The sequence below is a fragment of the Salvelinus fontinalis genome, chromosome 15, assembly GCF_029448725.1.
Source record: "Salvelinus fontinalis isolate EN_2023a chromosome 15, ASM2944872v1, whole genome shotgun sequence".
NCBI classification, from domain to species: Eukaryota; Metazoa; Chordata; class Actinopteri; order Salmoniformes; family Salmonidae; genus Salvelinus; species Salvelinus fontinalis.
The window spans coordinates 41,895,619-41,920,479 of NC_074679.1; the positions used below are offsets into that span (position 1 = coordinate 41,895,619).

Consider the following 24,861-nt stretch of genomic DNA (forward strand, 5'->3'; position numbering starts at 1 on the left):
CATTGCGGAGGCCTAGACTAAAAGCCAATTCATGCTTAATCTGAAAAATATGGTCGGAGGCTCCATATGGAGGGTGTGACGGAATTGCAGAGCCTCCAGAGGCCAAATCGAGATCTGTACTGCATCGCCATGCGCCTCCCGAATTCTGTAACAATGCGGAGGGCTCTGTATAGATCTGCATTGACATGATTAATTGATGGTAGGTGGGGGTGGTACATCCTGTAGAAAACACAAACTCACTTCATTGACAAAAGCTCTGCACTGCTCCGCGAAGCGTAAGAAATATGAATGCCCCGACTTCTGCGGATGCTGTATCACCGTAAATGCTGCATGGCCAATGTAGATGTTGGGTTGACCATGCGCCCAGATGCTCAATGCACTTCTCTCTCCCGACTGAGCTCTCTCCAGACAATTTCTGCACAAACATTGTTTCAAAACGTCATTGTGGGAATTGTTTGCGTTTGATTGTTAGGGTATATCAATTTCCCCATTACATACAGTGCATTCGGAAAATATTCAGACCCCTTGACTTTTTCCACATTTTGTTACGTAACAGCCTTATTCTAAAATTGAGTAAATTGTTTTTTTTTTTACTCATTAATCTACAGACAATACCCCATAATGACAAAGCAAAAACAAGTATTCAGACCCTTTACTCAATACTTTGTTGAAGCACCTTTGGCAGCGATTACAGCCTCGCGTCTTCTTGGGTATGACGCTATAAGCTTGGCACACCTGTATTCGGGGAGTTTCTCCCATTCTTCTCTGCAGATCCTCTCAAGCTCTGTCAGGTTGGATGGGGAGCGTTGCTGCACAGCTATTTTCAAGTCTCTTTGTTCGACATGAGAAACAGACGCCTCACAAGTCCTCAACTGCCAGCTTCATTAAATAGTACCCGCAAAACACCTCAACGTCTCAACGTCAACAGTGAAGCGGCGACTCCGGGATGCTGTCCAGTTTGCGTTGTTCTGTGAATGGAGTAGTACACAGCGTTGTACGAGATCTTCCGTTTCTTGGACATTTCTTGCATGGAATAGCCTTCATTTCTCAGAACAAGAATAGACTGACAAGTTTCAGAAGAAAGTTATTTGTGTCTGGACATTTTGAGCCTGTAATCAAACCCACGAATGCTGATGCTCCAGATATTCAACTAGTCTAAAAGAAGTTGTATTGCTTCTTTAAACAGAACAACTGTTTTCAGCTGTGCTAACATAATTGCAAAAGGGTTTTCTAATGATCAATTTGCCTTTTAAAATTATTAACTTGGAGTAGCTAATATAATGTGACATTGGAACACAGGAGTGATGGTTGCTGATAATGGGCCTCTGTACTCCTATGTAGATATATACTGTATATTTTTTTTAAATCAGACGTTCCCAGCTACAATAGTCATTTACAACATTAACAATGTCTAAACTGTATTTCTGATCAATGTTATGTTATTTTAATTGACAAAAAATTTGCTTTTCTTTCAAAAACAACGACATTTCTAAGTGACCCCACATTTTTGAACAGTAGTTTGTACGTTTTCCGACCCATATCTCTTGCCGGCGCCACAGTGTCTTAATGTAAGCATGATTGCGTTCCGACCCCAGTGCAGCTCAGTGTAAACATTTTAACGGTAGGGTCGGTATCTTCTGGCAACAGAAGTATTTACATTCAAGTTGGTAACAGCTATGTTCTTAGCTACCTTCATGATTGCGGCCCAAACTTGGCACCGTTGGCCCGTTGTAGTGTCTCACTCTTTCTCTTGGTGCTCCATCTATCTACACTGAGCATATCTAACATTAGGCACACCTTCCTAATATTGAGTTGCACCCACTTTTGCCCTCAGAACAGTCTCAATTCGCCGGGACATTGGCTCTACAAGGTGTTGAACCCGCTCCATGAAGGACATAACTCTACCATTCCAATTTACAATATCATTTAAGAACAAAATACCCTTTTCAAACATCTTTCCCATAAATACAGGCATTTTATCAACCAGCACATTTGAGTTCAGCCATAATATTTGTTCTATCTTTTCAGGGGGGAAGAAATTGAAATTGTAGCCAGCTCTGCAATGCTTGTTTGAAAAAGAGAGATAGTTTGAAAAAGTATCATTTTCAATGAATCAAAAATGAGACATGGCAATCTGCACAAAGGCAAAAAGGCAATTTTTAAACAATGGATGAGCTTTTCTTAGTAATCTACTTTAGAACCATTTAGGGTTCAAATAAAACTTTTGAATGAGTGAACCTTTTAGAGGTAAACTGAGATATGACTAGGGAGTTAATCAGGGCAATTTTTTCCATAAATAGACAGGTATTTACCTCTCCATGGTTGCAGGATCTTGTCTATTTTTACAAGTTTTCTATTGAAATTCATTGTGGACAGCTTATTTATATATTTTGTGATATGAATACCGAGTATGTCTACTTCACCATTAGCCCATTTTATAGGTAAACTGCAAGGTAATGTAAGTTATTTTTTAAGGATCCAATACGTAATATTGTACACTTATCATAATTAGGTTTTAGTCCAGAGAGTACAGAAAAATTATCTAGATCTTCAATGAGACATTGCAGGTGTTCTTCATGGTTTGTATACTCAGTGTATATCGACTGAATGAGTGCTGCTTTGTTCGGTATATCAAAACGTTCAGTGGTGATAAGTAAAACAAATTAAACAGGCTTTCAAAGGCCTGCGAAAAAAATTATCTAAAAAAAGCTACTGGCTACTATCTGTATCAAAGACAGGTTTGAAAACTCGATGGACAAAGATAACTTCCTGTTGAAGCTTTTCTGCTTCTTCTGTGGCGTTTAAGAGCTGACGCCTCCTACTGTACGGTTTAGGGAGTGGCATTTATTGCTAGAAAGGAACCATTTGTATTGCCTCAAATATATAGTATATTAAATCAATGGCAAAAATGGAGACTATTTTTGGCCATAATCAATAATAATTGATCTACTTAAACTGTAAATGATTAGGTGTATCACTTTTGTGTGTCATCCTCAATGATTGTAAATGCATTATGCCCACATGTGTGGCTGTATTGTCTTATTAAATTGGCAAATAAGTCTATTCAAATTAAAATCACAACAAATGTAAGGTATTTATAGAAACAACAAAAACAGTTTGCATCCTCTGGCTGGCTGTGGTTAGCTGGAAGGTGTCAGGCCGAATTTGAGATTAGAGAAATTCCTTGCTATTGTCTTTCAAATTAGCTCATGGCTAGATGGCTTGATGGCTTGACTAGTGGAGGCAAAATGCGCGAGACACAAAAGTGGCCCGCCAAGGGTTTCTAGCGGTCCTATGAGTAGGGGCTACCCGCCAGAGATGTAAATCACATCTTGAACGGCAAACTCCATTCGCCCGCTGGCGGTAGGAATTTATAGCCTTGGGTGTAAGGAAGGCAGCACACGGGAAGTGGGAGGACATTTTTTGCTATCTGGGGAGTGAGAGCATGCCGTACTGAGAAAGAGAAGCAGGGGGAAAAAGAGAAAGAGAGGAAGGGACGGTTTTGGGAAGAGATGACATTATTGCCATGTGTTATCATTTCCAAATGATGCTTGCAACATAGACACACCAAAGCCTTTGTCCCAGTGCCAAAAGCGCATCATGGAGGAACGTTGCTGCTCGAAGAAATCTGAATCAAGAGCCATGCCGGATGGTTAGGCTAGTTAGAACCCTCTGTGTTTGTCCCTATAAAGCTGCACACTGGCTTATCTGCTCAAACACAGGACAGATGTCAGATGTGGGGAGAAACCGGGCTTCTCGCTGGCACTAGAAAGTAGTAAGCTCAAGCTTGAGAATATGAGTAATACAAAATGCCTGGCCTGGTTAGTTTGGTATGCTAAGAAATGCATTGCATGCATACTGTGTCTTTCCCATGTGTCTTAAATCCAAGCGTTTGAAAAGTGATGCGATGATGATGAATCCAGAGTGAAAGCCTCAGTGGCAGACAGACCACAGCCTATAGTCTGATGGAGGATCACTGTGTCAGGCCAGTGACAGTCAGACAGCTGATCATCTCCTCTCCCCTTTCCTCTCCTCTCCCACACAGTGTGGTCTGTTTGTTGATCTTGCCTGGCAGACTAAAACCAAACCTGTTCTTCCAGGAGGGAGTTAATGGTCTGAATTGGGTCTGGTGTTCTGTTCTTTTTCGTCATGGATCTGGTTCTGGAGGAAGCTCTGCAGAAGGGTCACTAGCTGGCACAGCCACAAAGTCATAAAATCTGATTTTAAACGTAACCCTAACCTTAACCACAACGCTAACCCTAATGCCTAACCCTAACAATATAGCTCATTTTGACTTTGCAGCTGGACTATCCAAGGGGAAATTGCTCAGTTCTGCCTCCAGGAAAAGACTCATTACAATAAACGCCAACCTGCTGTTTGGTCTATCTGTTCCACATTAAGAAATGGAATGGAATGGTTAGAATGGGCCCAGTACCATCATTGAATTCCTGAGCATTTGTGTTTTGTTTGGGAATAGTTCCTAGTTTATTCCTACTGTTCTCTGCCAGTGGTCGGTCTCAGTGCTCTGTACCATTCTTCTAAAGTACAGTGGTACAGGTTTTTGTAACAAACTAGCACTAGGATATGATAAAGCATCATGTTGTACAACTAATATCAGAGCACAACTTTTTAGTGCCTGCAAGTCTACTGTTCTATCCCAGCGTTACATCCCATGCATTGTTCTATTTGTGTTAAACTCTGCCAGATTCATGTGACTGAGCGTCCAGAGTCCAGCTGCTGTGTGACCACAGAGATTTAGTTTGCTCTGCAAGGGACCCCGACTACAGCACACTGACTACACACTCGCTACACAGCTCCTTTCTCTGCAGAACCTAGTCTTTTACCAGGCCATAGCGGCCCCAGACAAGACCAGCCCTAAATCAACCGTGGCCCTGGGGCTGACATGGAAAAAGTGACAGACCAGCCGCCCTAAATCTTACTGCCACTCCCTCTGCAGTCAGCTCAGTGCTGTCTCCCTCTGGTTGAGTCCCAAATGGCACTCTATTCCCTATGGAAACTGGTCAAATCTAGTGCAATTTTTACTGCGCATAGCTGTAATTCCACTAAGCCCCTACTGCATGTTAGTTAAGACAGATGAGGCCAGCTCTCTGTTGGAGTCCTGATTTGTTGTTAGAGGAACCAATACTTGAGATCGTAGTCAAATGTGCACTACTGTATTTGCTTCGCCATATATTTTTGTTCCTACTCATGACAAGACCATGATAGTTACTCATGCTGGAGACACTGTAGTATTCCCAGCAATGAATCACTTACCGGTACCCAACTTATACATGATTAAACTGTACACTCCCTCTCTTTCACTCATTTCTCATCTCAGCTCTGAATACTTAGTGTATTCCCATGATTTGTATGGCATCTCTGATCTCTAAGCTTATGTGCGTACAGCATGTGTATGAATCAATCTCAAACTAACCTTCTCCTTCTCTCGCCCTGTAGAAACTGGTGTGCGTATGTGGTTACAAAGACAGTGAGCTGTGTGGTGGAGGATGGAGTGGAGACCTACGCCAAGCCTGACTACCACCCCTGTTCCTGGGGCACACAGTGCTCTCGCACGGTGATGTGAGTATGCTCCTAACACACAAACACACGTACTACCACCTGGTGCCGTATACTTACTCTTATACATTTCGTTTAAACACGTATACCCAGACACCCACTGCATGAATCCGTCTTTGCCCATCTACTGTAGACAGACAGAGGATATAGTGATGAAAGAATGCCAAGGCTGAGGGGAATTGTGTAAGAAGGACCTTTTGGACCTAATGCCTCTAATGTCTGCCAACACACACACTCACCCACGCTGCTTATGGAATGAACAGATTGGAAAGACAGACGTGACGACTCGCAAAACTTAACCAATATCTCTGGGAAATCAGGAACTTTTTGACTAATCTGAAGCCCATACTATACAGCATCCCTCTCTCTCTTTTTCTCTTCATCTCCCTTCTCTCCTGTCTTTCTCTATCTTTCTCTTGAATGATTCTAGGCATGGTAGGCTAAGAGCTGTCATTCTGTAATTGACATTTGTGTGATGGACAATGCCGTGGCTGTGCAAGCTGAGTCCTGTTGATTGAAGGCCTTCTACTGCCAGAGCCTCTGTCTCTCCCTCTGACGCTCTCTCACAGCTGGGTAACAGATGACTGTGTATAAGCCTAAACCGTACAGCGCATATACAGGAAAGGAAACAATATATGCCTTTTCACGCACAAGGGGATTAATTGCGAAACATTTATTTCCTTCTCAGTTTAAAGTGGAAAATAAAAAGCAGTTTCTTCTGAACGTGGTCCAAGCAACATGTTGAAATCTGTCTGTGTACGTGTGTAGTGTGTGTGTGTGTGTGTCGAGCGCATGTTTGTGGAGTGTGTGTGTGTGTGCATGTGTGTTTGTTTATCTTTTCTAGTTGTTTGACAATGCTTTAGGATCTCATTTTGGAGTTTGGCTTCTACTCTCCATTGCAACATACAGTATGTTTGCTACAGCCTGAGGAGTTAATTCAGGAATTTGCATACAGTGGAAGTATTCTCATCCATCAGAGAGGGGAGGGGTCTCTTATGAACTACGGTTATCTGACCAATGAAAACGAAGGGTGGTGGTCAGCTTGAGTTTGAATTAGGTTCATGTAAATATTGGGCCACTTGACTTGGGTCTTAAGTTTGTTCATACAGTAATTAAGTATGTTTTGGCAGTTATCACAAATGTGTGCTATCAAATGCAGTGCATTCTGTTTCCCCAATCCTGAAATTCTTGTTACTTTTTCCAGATTACATGATTAGGTAAAAGGAGAATGCTACGCATACCTACCATGCTTAAGTCTTTCACAATAGAGAGTGACAGGCATTTCTGATACTGTGTGGAAAGGAGCTGGTGGATTAATTACAAACATGTTAAGGTCTGAATAGTTTCCCTGTAAATGATTTAATCAACGTTGGTATCCGGTGAATACCGGGGTTTAGAGTTACCTCAAAGTGCCTGTCAGGGCAGAAACCAGCGTCTGCTGTTTAAGCTTTGTGTTCATGCCTCCAAGCCCGGGAACGAAATTAAAACCCCAAATTAAATAGAAAACGTAATTAGGCAGAAAATGCCTGGCCTCTGGCTTTGTGGCCTGTAATGACTGAGTTTGGATTGACATATAAACATTCTCCAAACTGAGGCCTTAGACTGAGAGCAGTTTCAAGAGTTCAGAATTGCAGACAGGCCCATTGAAACTCAACGTGTAAGGGAAATTACGGATATTGTATAAACAAAATGAGTGAAGTAGTAAAATAAAAGAATGTGTCAAGGCTCTTCAGTTAATGTTTAATGTTATGTTCTGCCAACGACTAGTGGTGTTATGGGGCAAAAGGCAGATGAACAATAAGTTGACAATTACCACATGCGACCAATTATGATTGCATAGCATCAGTTACATGAGCATTTAGCAGACACTCCTCTCTAGTGTGACCCAAAATACGTGCATTCAATTTAGATGGGTGAGACAACCTCATTGCGAACCACTTCACCATTGTTGTCGTTGTTGTCTCTGATTCTCAATAGGTATCGAACATATATGAAGCCGCGGTACAAGGTGGCCTACAAGATGGTGACAGACATGGAGTGGAAATGTTGCCATGGTTACACTGGGGACGAATGTAGCGAGGGGCCGAGCGGAGGGTCTGGGACACAGATTGCTACAGCCAGACCCCGGCCGAAACCTTCCCGACCGGGTCAGACTGGAACCGGCACAGGACACGGAGGACAGAATGGGGGAGACGGTGGGTGGATGTCTGTTTGTTCTGCTCCTCCTCTATGTCTCCCTCTTCTTCTTCTTCCTACTTCTGTCCTCCTCTATGTCCCCATGCCACTCCTCAAATTGTATACATGATGAATCTATGACTATATACAGTAGATTATATACTGTAATATAATGTGTTTGTGTTCCAGGGCGAGGAGACGGTGACAAGATGCGGCAGCTGGAGGACAAGATCCAGAGCCTGACCAAGGACCTCCATGACCTGCAGTCCACCCTGAGGGGCATGAACGAACGCTTCCAGGAGGAGATGCACAAACCGGGTTTCACCGGTGGCGGCACCAAGACCCCGGCGGACTCAGCCCAGCCCGAGATCAAAGAGACCATCCACAGCATCCAGACCAAACTGGACCAGCTGGACAACCGGACCCAGGCCCACGACAAGACACTGGTCAGCATCAATAACCACCTGGTCAATGGGAATGCTGGCAGGGGGAATGATCTCGGGGGTGGCGCTGGCGGCTCCTCTGGAGGCACCGGTGGGTTTAGTGGCGGGACGCTCAGCACGCTGAAAGAGGAGATCCTGAGAGAGCTGGAGAGGAGGGTATCTCTGTCCTGCTCCTCCTGCCAGTCTGGGGTGGAGGACCTGCGAATGCAGCAGCAGGAGATCAGGGAGAGGATCCAGGTGCTGGAAAAGCAGCTGAACGCAGTGGATGGACGCTACCGCCAGAACCTGGACGGCCTACGCCAGGAGGTCACACGCTCCCAGGGCTGCTGCAACACTGTCACCGACCTCAAGAACAGGGTCACAGATGCAGAGACAAAGATCAGCTCTGTGTCGGAGAACTACAATGTCATCCAGAACCGCCTGGATAAGGAGTTGGGAAGTGGTGGTGGTAGTCATGGCGGCGGAGGTTTCGGAGGAGGTGGCTTTGGACCCGGTGGTGGTGGCTTTGGACCCAATGCTGGCAGCGGGTTACCCAAGGTTATAGAGGACAGGCTGGATAGCCGTCTGAAGGACCTGGAGAGGCGGGTGAACAGCACAGTGCAGCACACAGAAGAGAGCTGCACCTTAATAGAGAACGACTTGAAGGACTACTTCCACCGTGAGCTCGGTGACCTCCGGACTGTGTTCCTGGACCGCTTCGATGCCCAGGGCTACCGCATCGAAGACATAGAGCTGGATGTGGGCATCTTAAAGGACAGAGTGTCGGACCACGACAAGAAGCTGACCCGCCTGGAGAACTCTACGGCACTCCTAGACAAGAGTCTGACTGACTGTGGCTGTGGAGGATTAGGAGGAGGAGCTGGAGGAGTGGTAGAAGGTGGAAGAGGAGATGGAGGAGGAAGAGGAGGAAGTGGAGGAACAGGGGGAACAGGAGGGAGGGGAGATGGAGGAGGAGCAGGGGGAGGGGGAAAAGGAGATGGAGGAGGAAATAAAGGAACTGGAGAAGGATGGGGAGGAGCAGGGGGAGCAGAGGAAACCGGAACTGGAGGAGGTGGAGATGGAGGAAGAGGAGGAACAGGGGGAACCGGAGATCGATGGGGTGGAGCTGGAGGAGACAGAGGAAATGATTACAATGGAGACTCTGTGAAGTCTATCACGTGGAGGGTGGTGGCTAACGAGGACGAGATCCGCCGCTTCGACACACGTATCAAGGACCTGTCCGTCTCAGGCGACTCGCTAATGGACAAGGTGGTGGACCTCAGCCACGACATCCGTAAAATCAAAGCCCTGACCGGAGACAACGGCGAGCACTTCAACCGCATTGTCACAGAGATCGAGACACTGGGTCGTTGCGTGGACGACTGCGACATCTGCGGAAGAGTGGAAGACGAGTTGAAGAAGCTGAAGAACCACACACAGCACACTCTGAACCGCTGGGAGAAGGACATCAACGCCATCCGGACACGGGTGGACTCGGACCAGAGCTCCTGTTCGCAGGTGTGCTCCACCCTGCAGGAGGAGGTGGGAAAACTCCAGGAGGAGGTGGAGAAGTGTAGTGGCCAGTGTAAGATCCGCCTTGTGACCCCAACAACAGGAGGCGGCACTGGAGGAGGCCTGGATGACCCCCAGAAGCCCCTGGATGGCCACAGTGTGATTGGAGGAACGTCTAACAATGGCCACCTCAAGTCCCTGCAGGGCGAGCTGTCCGAGGTCATCCTGACCTTCAGCTCCATTAATGACACACTGAGGGGCCTGGAGCACACAGTGCAGAAACACGGCAGCATCATCACAGACCTGGGCAACACAAAGAACAAGATCATCTCGGAGCTGGACAAGATCCAGCTGGACGTGACCGAGCACATTGAGGAGAGTCGCAACCACCTCGACGGGGTGGATCGTGATGTGCGCCGTTTCGAGAACACCCTGGTGGTGGAGATGGGTGACTGCAAGCGCTCTGGTGACGGCCTGGAGAAGAGGCTGTCCAAGATGGAGGGTGTGTGTGGACGGCTGGACGGCATCTCGGACTCGCTCCAGAAGATCAAGGATGGGCTGAACAAGCATGTGTCGGGCCTGTGGAACTGTGTGAACGGCCTGAACGCCACGGTCATCTCCCACGGAGGGGTCATCAAGAACATCCAGACCACTCAGCTGGACAGGATCCACGGGAAAATCAAGAACCTCAATTCGTCCATCGTCCACATCCTCAAGGATTTCCAGAACCTCTCGGAACAGGACCTGACCGGTGAGTGTGTTGACTTGACACTATATTCCTTCCCTTTCTCCCAGCTGTTTCAAAAGTGATGATCTAGATCAGGGATTACTAACTCCAGTCCTCGGGTGCCTGATTGGTGACACACTTTCCCCCCAGCCCTATAGCTAACACACCTGAATAAACTAATTGCAATCTAAGCTGAAGACCATCATTATTTGATTATTGGAGTCAGGTGTATTGGCAGGACTGAGGTTGCCTTTCCCTTGATCCAATGTAGGTAACTACAGAAACTAAACAGTGCATGGTCTCGACATATAGAGCATGTCCATTTAGACATGATTTACATTGACAATGTTTGAGCATTTGTTGAGTTCATACTGATTCAATACAGTGATATGTTAATGAAACCTTCCCTCACTCACACATGTTGTGCTTTGTAAGTGTGCCGTTGGCTAGAGGTTTGAATGGTACACTGCTTTTGGTAGAACTGTACTAAAACCATAATGTGTCTAAAAAAAACGCCAGGCTAACCTTGTCCTGTCTATACTAGACCAGTATATGAGACACAGCACAACCAGTGGAAATAAGAACACAATGAATAAGGGTGTGCATGTAAGTTTTAAAGTAACACGTTTGCAACAAAGTGTCAACAATGCTAGCTACAATACACACAGAGACCTATCAAACACCAACAAAGAAACAGACTGATGATTATAAAAACATGAATAATCCAGACATTTAAACAAATGTTTGTAATGTGTGTGTCACACATGTTATTAAATGGTGGCCTGCTATTAGCATGTGTATGTCTGTTAGTGTTATGCAGTCTTTCATGACTCTCCTTGAAGCTTCTCGGGTCGCGTAGGTCTTAGGTCGTAGTGTTCAAATAATACAATTATTCTGTGTCTGGTGGGAACATAGAAATATATAGAGGACTCTAGATGGATATAACTCGTTTTAGCATGGACATTGCCAGTAGCCCTATTCACTCACACCCCCTGTAATCCCGTATAAGGGTTGAAAATTGCAGATTTTATCATTGATAATCACCTAAATTTACAGTAACATTGCTATACATGACGTCAGAGCTCAGGTTCTCCACTTGTTGTCTGAGTGAGGCAAATGCTGTAAATCAAGATGATGTTTTCTGAAAGATGAGACGTTGAGAATTATTATAAGTACCGCTTTGATGTCATACAAGCAAACCAAAGCACTTCATATTTCCATATTTGAAAAGTCATGTAATTTACAGTGTCAACATTTCTGATCGCTATGTTTGAGCTACAGTTACAAAGAGGACATACGTTATACCCTGGGTTGTCCTGACCACAATGTTTGTCAGATTGTGAAGATAATTAGCCGCGGAACCCGCACTCGTATGCGCTCATGACTCCGTTCTATGCGCGCCAAAATTACAATGTTTGTACGATCGTATTTTATAGAATAAGCGTTCAAATTATGCGCACTTGACCCAGATTGTGATTTATAATGGAATGTTTTTGGATTGCGTAAACAACAACAATTCTGTGACGGTGGGGATGCAAACAAAAAAACGATGAGTATGCTTGCTTCAGTTAATCAATGGCAAAGCTAGGAGAGCATCTTATAGACTTCCGGCAATGGCAAAGCTATAACAAGGGAGTTGGAAGTTAAAACATCTCTTTTATCGCCAAAACAAAACATTGCCAATCTTGCAAAGACTCAGACGAGGCATGTAAATGTGCCCTCCTCTGACAGCCCTTCTCGGGCCTCAGCGGATGCTAGCTCGGGAAGAAGCACCAGCATGATTCGGAATGGAGATTGACAAGGGTATACCAAAAATCCAAGAGACGCTTTCTGAACACCTCATCAAAATTGATGTGCTGGTCGATAAACTCCATGAAGACCAGAAAGTCACAAAGGGACGAGTGACAAAGTTAGAAAAAATAAAATGCTGACCACCAGGCAGCCATCCTGGACGTCCGAGAGGATGTGGAGCCAAAGTACAAGAAATTGGAAGACGCCATCTCTAAACTCGAGGAGAAATGTGATTTTCACAAATGTCCAAAAGCGCTTGAATTTGAGATTTCAAGGTTTCCCGGGGGCTGTGGAGGGAAGAGACGCCATCTCGTTTCTACAGGAATGGATTCCCAAAATTCTGGATCTACCCTCTTCCATGCACCCACTGGAAATCGAGAGGGCCCATCGCACGCTACGGAGGTGACTACCTGGTCAGGTTGCACATAGGGCATTTGTCATTAAATTTCTATGGTGCCAGGACACTGTCTGCATCCTCTCTGCTGCCCGAGCAAAGGGAGAGCTCAAGTACGGAGATGCCAGAATCATGATCTTTCCCTGATCTTACTCCCATACTACACCAGAGGAGGAGGGCTTTCTCCCCACAGATGAGACTTCTGCGGCATGCTGGCTTGGCATGCGGCCTGCACGACCCAGCAACTTTGTGGATCGAAATCAAGAATGGTGGGCGCATATTTGACTCTGTGAAGACAGCTGAAACATACATGAGGAAAGAACTCCCTGACTTGTTCATGTCTTCTACATCATGAGGAACTGTCTTTTGAACTTGGATATAGTCGACAGTGACCTGTTAGAACATGAGGATACAGTGAAATGACTCATAGGATCGACTGGCTGGCTAGATGGCTAGCTTGATAATGACTGCCGAGGTAACATTGCATCATAGCTAATGTTGGCTGTGCTATTTAGCCAGCTCGCTAAGTTTACAGTTTGACTATAGCTATAGCCACACTAATCCAGGTAGTTACATTTTTTCTGTATACTTTTATTTTACGCACAGAGGTCCAGTCGGGTTTAGTTAAACAGTTATGTGGCTTTAGACTGGTTTCAAGCCTAAATACAGTTGAAGTCGGAAGTTTACATACAACTTAGCCAAATACTTTTAAACTCAGTTTTTCACAATTCCTGACATTTAATCCAAGTAAAAAAATCCATGTTTTACGTCAGTTAGGATCACCACTTTATTTTAAGAATGTGATATGTCAGAATAACAGTAGAGAGAATGATTTATTTCCGCTTGTATTTCTTTCATCACATTCCCAGTGGGTCAGAAGTTTACAAACCCTCAATTAGTATTTGGTAGCATTGCCTTTAAATTGTCTAACTTGGATCAAGCGTTTCGTGTAGCCTTCCACAAGCTTCCCACAATAAGTTGGGTGAATTTTGGCCCATTCCTCCTGACAGAGCTGGTCAGCTTTGTAGGCCTCCTTGCTCGCACACGCTTTTTCAGTTCTGCCCACAAATCTTCTGTAGGATTGAGGTCAGGGCTTTGTGATGGCCATTCTAATACTTTGACTTTGTTGTCCTTAAGCAATTTTGCCACTACTTTGGAAGTATGCTTGGGTCATTGTCAATTTGGAAGACCCATTTGCGACCAAGCTTTAACTTCCTGACTAATGTCTTGAAATGCTTCAATATATCCACATAATTTCCCTACCTCATGATGCCATCTATTTTGTGAGGTGCACCAGTCCCTCCTGCAGCAAAGCACACTCACAATATGATGCTGCCACCCCCATGCTTCACGGTTGGGATGGTGTTCTTCGGCTTGCAAGTCTCCCCCTTTTCCTCCAAACATAACAATGGTCATTATGGCCAAACTGTTCTATATTTGTTTCATCAGACCAGAGGACATTTCTCCAAAAAGTACGGTCTAAGTCCCCGTGTGCAGTTGCAAACCGTAGTCTGGCTTTTTTATGGCAGTTTTGAAGCAGTGGCTTCTTCCTTGCTGAGCGGCCTTTCAGGTTATGTCGATATAGGACTCGTTTTACTGTGGATATAGATACTTTTGTACCTGTTTCCTCCAGCATCTTCACAAGGTCCTTTGCTGTTGTTCTGGGATTGATTTGCACTTTTCGCACCAAACTACGTTAATCTCTTGGAGACAGAATGCGTCTCCTTCCTGAGCGGTACGACGGCTGCGTGGTCCCATGGTGTTTAAGCTTGCGTACTATTGTTTGTACAGACGAACGTGGTACCTTCAGATGTTTGAAAATTGCTCCCAAGAATGAACCAGACTTGTGGAGGTCTACAATTCTTTTTCTGAGGTCTTGGCTGATCTCTTTTGATTTTCCCATGATGTCAAGCAAAGAGGCACTGAGTTTGAAGGTAGGCCTTGAAATACATCCACAGGTACACCTCCAATTGACTCAAATGATGTCAATTAGCCTATCAGAAGCTTCTAAAGCCATGACATCATTTTCTGGAATCCAAGCTGTTTGAAGGCACAGTCAACTAAGTGTATGTAAACTTCTGACCCACTGGAATTGTGATACAGTGAATTATAAGTGAAATAATCTGTCTGTAAACAATTGTTGGAAAAATTACTTGTGTCATGCACGAAGTAGATGTCCTAACCGACTTGCCAAAACTATAGTTTGTTAACAAGAAGTTTACCCCGAATCCAAAAATATTGATTAAGAACCTGTAGTGGAGGCTTCATTAGATGCAGAAAAATCTTTTGACTGCATAGAATGGAACTACCTGTTTGAAGTTTTACAGAGGATGAATATTGGACCTAGTATGTAGGTCTGATTAGATTCCGCTGTGTGTGGCCACTTGGAGACACCAGTTAGACCTCTCATTCAAACCCTTGTAACATTTGTTTTCTTATCTTGCACCTACTCCAAAATGTCAATTAATAGTCTTATTATGTTACTGAGTGTATCCAGAGTATTTTCAGATTTTGATATTGACAAATGCTGTGAAAAGTATAGTAAATGTAAAATGCACATACAAACATGTAATGTTTGGATTCAATCTCATTTCCTCATAATCTCCAAAGTGTTCTCTTTCAATTGCTACCTTGGTCATGCGTATGCTTTTTATAATTATTCTGTTGGAAACATTTCAATTTGTCCCTATCCATATAGGCCAATTTCCACTGGTGTACGGGGTTAAGGGCTTCCACCATTTGAAGTAGTAAACTGGGTGGGGATTCCTATTGTTTGGGAGCGATCAGCCAATGATCACGGAATTGTATTCTTCTTCAAATTGTGTTGCCTATGGTTTGTAAATGGCTTTAAGCAACAACACAAAAATATCACTGCCATTTGGCAGTCACAATAAATGAATGACACACAATATTTGGTTCAGGATCCAGCACTGCATGTGGCAGTAAATCACCAATATAAACTTTATGCTTTTTTTCAAACACAAAAGAAGAAGACACTTGACTATTTTAAAATGGCACCAGTGTGAATTTTGGTTTAATCACATTTTTGTCATTTCATATTTTGTTAATAACTAAAACTATCAGTGGACTTAAACTCTAGTCTAGTTTTAGTCACAGCCATTTTAGTCACATAATAGTCAGTGCATTTATTTCTGTAAAATATTGACTATTTAGGCTACCTCTAACTTCTAACAAGTATTTTTCGTCATAGTTATTGTTGACAAAATTAACACTGAATGGCACAGATACAAAGATGAGTCCCCTGTTTATGTGGGTGGAAACCAATTATATATTTGAATGAGAAAACTCCACTGTATTAACACAGTCTGGAATTTGTTCTATGTCATGTATCCAATAACAGGCCGTCTTTGGGTCAACAATGATTATTTCAGTTAAATATATGTAAATTAAGAAAGTTACATGTATTAATATTGTTGTCATTGCCTCCCACCACCCCAGGCCTGCCTGGTCCTCCAGGTCCCTCTGGGGAAAGAGGGTTCCCAGGGTTGCCCGGCCCCAAGGGGTCTCAAGGTAGGGACGGACCTGTGGGCAGGCAGGGAGAGAACGGGCCCAGAGGACCACCAGGTAACAGGAACCATATTAACCCTTTATAATCTGTGTTAATGCCTCAGGAAGTGTTGTTTTGCTATATGTTGATGTTTGACATCAAATCACAATTTATTTCAAGTGCATTTAACAAAGTCACAACACACTTTACAGAAAGAAAAAATAAGAAAAATAATAATGAATACTTAAAAACAAACATGGTTGAACGGTTTGAATTGGTCCAACTACTAAACTTGTCTCTTCCTGTCTTCTACATTCCAGGTCTCAAAGGTGAACAAGGTATGTGCATGTTTGTTTAATCATTGCATTTGAGTCCTACTGTTGCAATGTGCTAATGCCCTCAACAGTGATGTGTGTTTCACCCCATTACATCAAAATAAAATGTTATTTGTCACATGCGCCAAATACAACAGGTATTTTACAGTGAAATGTTTATGCAGTTTTAAGAAGAAAAAAAAGTGTTAAAGTATTTACTCAAATAAACTGAAGTAAAAAAATATATATATAAAAAAAAAAATAAGAAAAATAGAAAAATAACCAATAATTAAGGAGTAAAAATATTACAGCAGCGAGGCTATAAACAGAGAGTACCGGTACAGAGTCAATATACCGGGGCACCGGTTAGTCAAGGTAATTGAGGTAATATGTCCATGTAGACAAACAAAGAGTTGCAGCAGCGTAAAAAATGGGTGTGGGGGGGGGACAATGCAAATAGTCAGGGTAGCCATTTGATGAGCTGTTCAGGAGTCTTATAGCTTGGGGGTAGAAGCTGTTAAGAAGCCTTTTGGATCTAGACATGGCGCTCCGGTACCGCTTGCCGTATGTTAGCAAAGAGAACACTCTATGGCTAGGGTAGCTGGATTCTTTGGCAATTTTTTGGGCCTTCCTCTGACCCCGCCTGGTATAGAGGTCCTGGATGGCAGGAAGCTTGGCCCCAGTGATGCACTGGGCTGTACGCATTACCGTCTGTAGTGTCTTGCAGTCGGAGGCCGAGTAGTTGCCATACCAGGCGGTGATGCAACCAGTCAGGATGCTCTCAATGTTGCAGATGTAGAACCACTTAAGGATCTGAGGACCCATGCCAAATCTTTTCATTCTCCTGAGGGGAAATAGGCGTTGTCATGCCCTCTTCTTGACTGTGTTGGTGTGTTTGGACACTAAGGAACTTGAAGCTCTCAACCTGCTCCACTACAGCCCCCTCGCTGAGAAGGGGGGCGTGCTCGGTCCTCCTTTTCCTGTTGTCCACAATCATCTCCTTTGTCACGTTGATGGAGAGATTGTTGTCCTGACACCACACTGCCAGATCTTTGACCGCCTCCCACTGTCTCATGACGGAAAACTTAATGATGGTGTTGGAGTCGAGTACAGGATAGGACTGAGCAGGCACCCAGGACGGGCCCCCGTGTTGAGAATCAGCATGGCAGATGTGTTGTTACCTACCCTTACCACCTGGAGGTGGCCCATCAGGAAGTCCAGGATCCAGTTGCAGAGGGAGGGGTTTAGTCTCAGGGTCCTTAGCTTAGTGATGAGTTTTGAGTGCACTATGGTGTTGAACGCTGAGCTGTAGTCAATGAATAGCGTTCTCACGTAGGTGTTCCTTTTGTCCAGGTGGGAAAGGGCAGTGTGGAGTGCAATAGAGATTTCATAATCTGTGAATCTGTTGGGGCGGTATGCAAATTGTGTCTAGGGTTTCTGGGATAATGGTGTTGATGTGAGCCATGACCAGCCTGTCAAAGCACTTCATGGCTACAAACATAAGTGCAATGGGTCAGTAGTTGTTTAGGCAGGTAACCTTGGTGTTCTTGGGCACAGGACTATGGTGGTCTGCTTGAAACATGTTGGCTTTACAGACTCGGTCAGGGACATGTTGAAAATGTCATTAAAGACACTTGCCAGTTGGTCAGCGCATGTTCGGAGTACACGTCCTCGTAATCCGTCTGACTCCGCGGCCTTGTGAATGTTTACCTGTTTAAAGGTCTTACTCACATCGCCTACGGAGAGTGTGACAGTCGTCCGTAACAGCTGATGCTCTCATGCATGCTTCAGTGTTGCTTGCTTCAAAGCGAGCATAGAAGTTACTTAGCTCGTCTGGTAGGCTTGTGTCACTGGGCAGCTCGCGGCTGTGCTCCCCTTTGTTGTCCGTAATAGTTTGCAAGCCCTGCCACATCCGACAAGCGTTGTTGATGCTTTGCCTGTTTGATGGTTCGTCGGAGGGCATAGCCGGATTTATTATAAGCACCCGGGTTAGAATCCTTCTCCTTGAAAGCGGCAGCTCTACCCTTTAGCTCAGTACAGATGTTGCCTGTAATCCATGACTTCTGGTTGGGGTATGTATGTACGGTCACTGTGGGGACGATGTCATCGATGCACTTATTGATGAAGCCAGTGACTGATGTGGTGTACTCCTCAATGCCATCGGAAGAATCCTGAAACATATTCCAGTCTGTGCTAGCAAAACAGTCCCGTAGCTTAGCATCTGCGTCATTTGACCTTTTCCTTATTGAGCGAGTACGCGTCTCTGTGTGTTGTCTAAAGGTGGTCTAGAGTTTTTCTCTCTCTGGTTCCACATGTAACATGCTGGTAGAAATTAGGTAAAGCGTTAAAGTCCCCGCCCACTAGGAGCGCCATCTCTGGATGAGAATTTTATTCTTTGCTTATGGCCTTATACAGCTTGTTGAGTGCCGTCTTAGTGCCAGCATCGGTTTGTGGTGGTAAATAGACAGCTACGAAAAATATAGATGAAAACTCTCTTCGTAAATAGTGTGGTCTACAGGTTCATGAAATACTCTATCTCTGTCGAGAAAAACCTTGAGACTTCCTTAATATTAGATTTCGTGCACCAGCTGTTATTTTCAAATAGACACCAGACCCTTGTCTTACCAGAGGCAGCTGTTTAATCTTGCCGATGGACCGAAAACCCAGCCAGCTGTTAGTTATCCATGTCGTTGTTCAGCCACAGACTCAGTGAAACATAAGACAGTTTTTAATGTCTCGTTGGTAGGATAGTCCTGATCGGAGCTCATCCATTTTGTAATTCAATGATTGCACATTGGCTAAAAGGACTGATGGTAGAAGGGGATTAGTCACACACTGTCGGATCCTTACAAGGCTTCTCGCTATGTTCCCTACACTTTATTTACCTTGCCATTTTGTCTGTAATGAACCGTGAAAATAGATTTTCCTCATGTCAGAACAATGAAATATCATATATGCTGTAGATAATAATCATGTTCTCCCTCTACTCCTGCTGGGTTATTTTCGGAGACTTTGATGTGATTTTGCCCACAGGTATGCCAGGTGCTGATGCCAACGTGCCCAAGCTCTCCTTCTCTGCAGCTCTCACCTACCCCGTGCTCAACGCTGGTACCATCGTCTTCGACAAGATCTTTGTCAACGAGGGAGAGTTCTATGACCCGCGGACAGGTACTGAATTTGTATTTGTATTTATTTTTGATCCCCATTAGCTGCTGCCAAGGCTACTCTTCCTGGGGTCCGGCAAAATGAAGGCATTTATACAATTTTAAAAACTTTACATAACATTCATTACAGAATACACAACACGCTAAGTGTGTGCCCTCAGGCCCATACTCCACTACCACATATCTACAATGCAAAATCCATGTCTACGTGTTTGTATAGTGTGTATGTTATCATGTGTTTGTATGCTTGTGTCTGTGCCTATATTTTGTTACTTCACAGTCCCCGCTGTTCCTTAAGGTGCATTTTTACTTGCTTTTTAATAGAAAGGCATTGTTGTTTTTTGGGTTGAAGAAGTATACACAAACATGATCAGTGCATACTACTGATGCCAATGTATACTGTGAGTTCAATCTGCATGTGAAGCAGTGGAGGTTCCTCAGAGGAGGAAGGTTAAACATTAAAATAGTGAAACATTAAAAAAGTTATTATTTTTAGATAAAACTATACTAAAAATATTCACGTCACCAAATAATTGATTTAAACACACTGTTTTGCAATGGTCTACAGTAGCCTCAACAGCACCCTCTAGGCTAGCACCATGGTGTAGACGGAGGACAGCTATTATCTGTCCTCCTCTGGGAACATTGACTTCAGTACAAAACCTAGGAGGCTCATGGTTCTCACCCAATTCCATAGACTTACACAGTAATTATGACAAATTCCAGAGGACGTCTTCGAACCTATCAGAGCTCTTGCAGCATAAATTGACATGAATTCCATCCAATTAAAGGATAAAATAATGAATCTAGTACTGAAAGCATAAGCTATAGCTAGCTAGCACTGCAGTGTTGTGAGTAGTTGACTCAAAGAGAGAGAAAGAGAATAGTTGAACAGTTTTGAACAAATTAATTTCTTCAAAAATTAAGGAAAAGCAGCAGAGAGAGATCATTGTATTTTTTTTCTTCCTCTTGGCTTACCTTTCACTTTGTCACGCCCTGGCCTTAGTATTCTTTGTTTTCTTTATTATTTTAGTTAGGTCAGGGTGTGACATGGGGAATGTTTGTGTTTTGTTGGTTTTGGGTGATTCTATGGTAAAGGGGTTGTTGGGTGTAGTATATGGGTTTGTGTTGAGTACATGTGTCTAGCGTTGTCTATGTATGTTTAGTTGTCTAGGAGAGTCTATGGTTGCCTGAATGAGTTCCCAATTAGAGACAGCTGATTTCGGTTGTCTCTGATTGGGAGCCATATTTAGGGTAGCCATAGGCTTTCATTTGTTGTGAGTAGTTGTCTATGTGATACGTTTGTAGCCTGTGTGTGCACATCGTTATTTAGCTTCACGATCGTTTTCTTGTTTTGTTTAGTTCGTAAGTGTGTTTGTTTCGTTTTGCCTTCTTCGTCAATAAAAGGAGATGGCTTATTTCCCTAATGCTGCGTTTTGGTCCGTCAATCCTCCACACGATCGTGACAGAACTACTCACCAATACAGGACCAAGCGGCATGTAAAGCGGCAACAGGACCCACCTACACAGGATTCGTGGACATGGGAGGAGATACTGGATGGTAAGGGGCCGTGGGCACAACCGGGAGAATATCGCCTTCCTCGTGAAGAGCTGGAGGCAGCTAAAGCCGAGAGGAGGCGATATGAGGAGGCAGCACGGAGACAAGGCTGGAAGCCCGTGGTTAGATGCCCACCCAGACCCTCCCCTAGATTTTGTGCTGGTGCGCCCAGAGTTCGCACCTTATGGGGGGGGTTATGTCACGTTCCTGACCTATTTATGTTAGTTTGTTATGTGTGTTAGTTGGTCAGGACGTGAGGTTGGGTGGGCATTCTATGTTTTCTGTTTCTGTGTTCGTTTTGGGTTGCCTGGTATGGCTCTTAATTAGAGGCAGGTGTTTGGCGTTCCTCTAATTAAGAGTCATATTTAGGTAGGCGTTGTCACAGTGTTCGTGGTGGGTGATTGTCTTCCGTGTCTGTGTAATTGTTTGCACCATACGGTACTTTTACGGTTTGTTCGGTTTGTGTAGTCTAATTGTCCTATTCGTGCGTTCTTCTTGTTTTATTTGAGTTCGTCGTATAGGTCTGTCTACACCGTTTGTTATTTTTGTTAGTTTATTCAAGTTCGTGTTTTTTTCGTTAATAAAAATGTCATTTCACTACGCTGCGCCTTGGTTCCCTCAATACTCCTCCTCTTCCGAAGATGAAGAGGAGGACCGCCGTTACAGAATCACCCACCAAGAATCCAGAACCAAGCAGCGTAATTTGGAGCAACGGGGAAGTATACAGGACTTGTGGAGTTGGGAGCAAATATTTAACGGAGAAGGACCATGGGCTAAAGTGAATCACCGTCCATGGGAACAGCTGGAGGCAGCTCGGAGAGTGGAGGAAAAGAGAGAGAGGAACCGGAGTTATGAGGGAACGCGTCTTGCATGGAAGCCCAAAAAGCCCGTGAGTAACACCCAAAAATTTCTTGGGGGGGGCTAAGAGGTAGTGGGCCAAGGGCAGGTAGGAGACCTGCGCCCACTTCCCAGGCTTACCGTGGAGAGCGGGAGTACGGGCAGACGCCGTGTTATGCAGTAGAGTGCACGGTGTCTCCTGTACGAGTGCATAGCCCAGTGCGGGTTATTCCACCTCCCCGCACTGGTAGGGCTAGATTGGGCATTGAGCCAGGTGTCATGAGGCCGGCTCAACACGTCTGGTCTCCAGTGCGTCTCCTCGGGCCGGCATACATGGCACCTGCCTTACGCATGGTTTCCCCGGTTCGCCTACATAGCCCGGTGCGGGTTATTCCACCTCCCCGCACTGGTCGGGCAACCGGGAGTATTCAACCAGGTAAGGTTGGGCAGGCTCAATGCTCAAGAGTGCCAGTACGCCTCCACGGTCCGGTATTTCCGGCGCCACCTCCCCGCCCCAGCCTAGTACCTACAGTGCCTACACTACGCACTAGGCTACCAGTGCGTCTCCTGAGCCCAGTTCCTCCTCCACGCACTCTCCCTGTAGTGCGTGTATCCAGTTCGGTGCCTCCAGTTCCGGCACCACGCACTAAGCCTCCTGTGCGTCTCCAGAGCCCTGTACACACTGTTTCTTCTCCCCCTACTAATCCTGATGTGCTTGTCCTCAGCCCGGTGTCACCAGTGCCGGTACCACGCACCAGGTATAGAGTGGGCTTTGAGAGTACAGTGTGCCCTGTCCCTGCTCCCCGCACTAGTATGAAGGTGCGTGTCCTTAGCCCGGTGCCTCCAGTTCCGGCACCACGCACCAGGTCTACAGTGCGCCTTATCCGGCCAGAGCCATCCGTCTCACCAGCGCCATCTGAGCCATCCGTCTCACCAGCGCCATCTGAGCCATCCGTCTCCCCAGCGCCATCTGAGCCATCCGTCTCCCCAGCGCCGTCTGAGCCATCCGTCTGCAATGAGCCTGCAAAGCCGCCCGTCTGCCATGAGCCTGCAAAGCCGCCCGTCTGCCATGAGCCTACAGAGCCGTCCGCCAGACAGGAGCCGCTAGAGCCGTCCGCCAGACAGGAGCCGCTAGAGCCGTCCGCCAGACAGGAGCCGCTAGAGCCGCCCGCCAGACAGGAGCCGCTAGAGCCGCCCGTCAGACAGGATCTGCCAGAGCCGCCAACCAGACAGGATCTGCCAGAGCCGCCAACCAGACAGGATCTGCCAGAGCCGCCAACCAGACAGGATCTGCCAGAGCCGCCAACCAGACAGGATCTGCCAGATCCGTCAGTTAGCCATGAGCAGCCAGATCCGTCAGCTAGCCATGAGCAGCCAGATCCGTCAGCTAGCCATGAGCAGCCAGATCCGTCAGCTAGCCATGAGCAGCCAGATCTGTCAGCCAGCCATGTGCCGTTCCTCTTTCCGGAGCTGCCCCTTATCCTGGTGCTGCCCCTTATCCTGGTGCTGCCCCTTATCCTGGTGCTGTCCCTTAGTTCGGAGCTGCCCCTGACCCTGGTACTGCCCCTTACCCTGGTACTGCCCCTTACCCTGGTACTGACCCTTAGTCCGGAGCTGCCCCTTAGTCCGGAGCTGCCCCTTAGTCCGGAGCTGCCCCTTAGTCCGGAGCTGCCCCTTAGTCCGGAGCTGCCCCTTAGTCCGGAGCTGCCCCTTAGTCCGGAGCTGCCCCTTAGTCCGGAGTTGCCCCTTAGTCCGGAGTTGCCCCTTACCCTGGTACTGCCCCTTAGTCCGGAGCTGCCCCTTAGTCCGGAGCTGCCCCTTAATGCAGTGGGGTTAATGTGGAGGGGGGTCATTTGGAGGAAGCTAAGGAGGTGGTTAGGGACTGTGGTGACGTGGGGACCACGACCAGAGCCGGAGCCGCCACCGTGGATGGAAGCCCACCCAGACCCTCCCCTAGACTGGTTAATGGTGCGCCCGGAGTTCGCACCTTAAGGGGGGGGTTATGTCACGCCCTGGCCTTAGTATTCTTTGTTTTCTTTATTATTTTAGTTAGGTCAGGGTGTGACATGGGGAATGTTTGTGTTTTGTTGGTTTTGGGTGATTCTATGGTAAAGGGGTTGTTGGGTGTAGTATATGGGTTTGTGTTGAGTACATGTGTCTAGCGTTGTCTATGTATGTTTAGTTGTCTAGGAGAGTCTATGGTTGCCTGAATGAGTTCCCAATTAGAGACAGCTGATTTCGGTTGTCTCTGATTGGGAGCCATATTTAGGGTAGCCAAAGGCTTTCATTTGTTGTGAGTAGTTGTCTATGTGATACGTTTGTAGCCTGTGTGTGCACATCGTTATTTAGCTTCACGATCGTTTTCTTGTTTTGTTTAGTTCGTAAGTGTGTTTGTTTCGTTTTGCCTTCTTCGTCAATAAAAGGAGATGGCTTATTTTCCTAATGCTGCGTTTTGGTCCGTCAATCCTCCACACGATCGTGACACACTTACTTAGCTAATGCAGCTAATTTAGGCTACTCAACAAACTGACTCAAACAGAGAGGAATGCTATGTATATTAGCTAGCTAGCTAAGGCTATCCAATACTGCAACTCTTCAAAGTCAAAGTCAGCTTTTGGTTTTCAAAATGTATTGCCACCTGGGATCGCCGGTGTAACTGCTAAACTTCTTTTACACTGTACTGCATGAATGTACACATGGATTGGACTGTGCGTTTACTAATGTGTTAGTTCTAGTTTGTTGACTATGATGTTAGCTTATATGGTGACAACGATGTAGGCTCTGTGGTGGTTATGGTATGAAGGTTTGTCTTAGAGGTTTTTGCACCTGGTCACAGACAGTTGTTGTGTTGCGCACTAAGGTCAACAAGCAAAATGAAAAGG

The 24,861-nt window shown here is 45.4% G+C and overlaps 1 protein-coding gene across 1 annotated transcript in view; it reads left to right on the top strand.

The window, feature by feature from the left end:
• LOC129811998 (EMILIN-1-like) overlaps positions 1 to 24,861 on the top strand; it is a 63,941-nt gene that overhangs the window by 34,958 nt on the left and 4,122 nt on the right. Inside the window, exons 2-7 of the mRNA XM_055863866.1 lie at positions 5,458 to 5,580; positions 7,555 to 7,772; positions 7,942 to 10,437; positions 16,058 to 16,183; positions 16,427 to 16,444; positions 19,454 to 19,588. Coding sequence (XP_055719841.1) covers positions 5,458 to 5,580; positions 7,555 to 7,772; positions 7,942 to 10,437; positions 16,058 to 16,183; positions 16,427 to 16,444; positions 19,454 to 19,588 — 3,116 coding nt within the window. The remainder of the gene's footprint in view (positions 1 to 5,457; positions 5,581 to 7,554; positions 7,773 to 7,941; positions 10,438 to 16,057; positions 16,184 to 16,426; positions 16,445 to 19,453; positions 19,589 to 24,861) is intronic.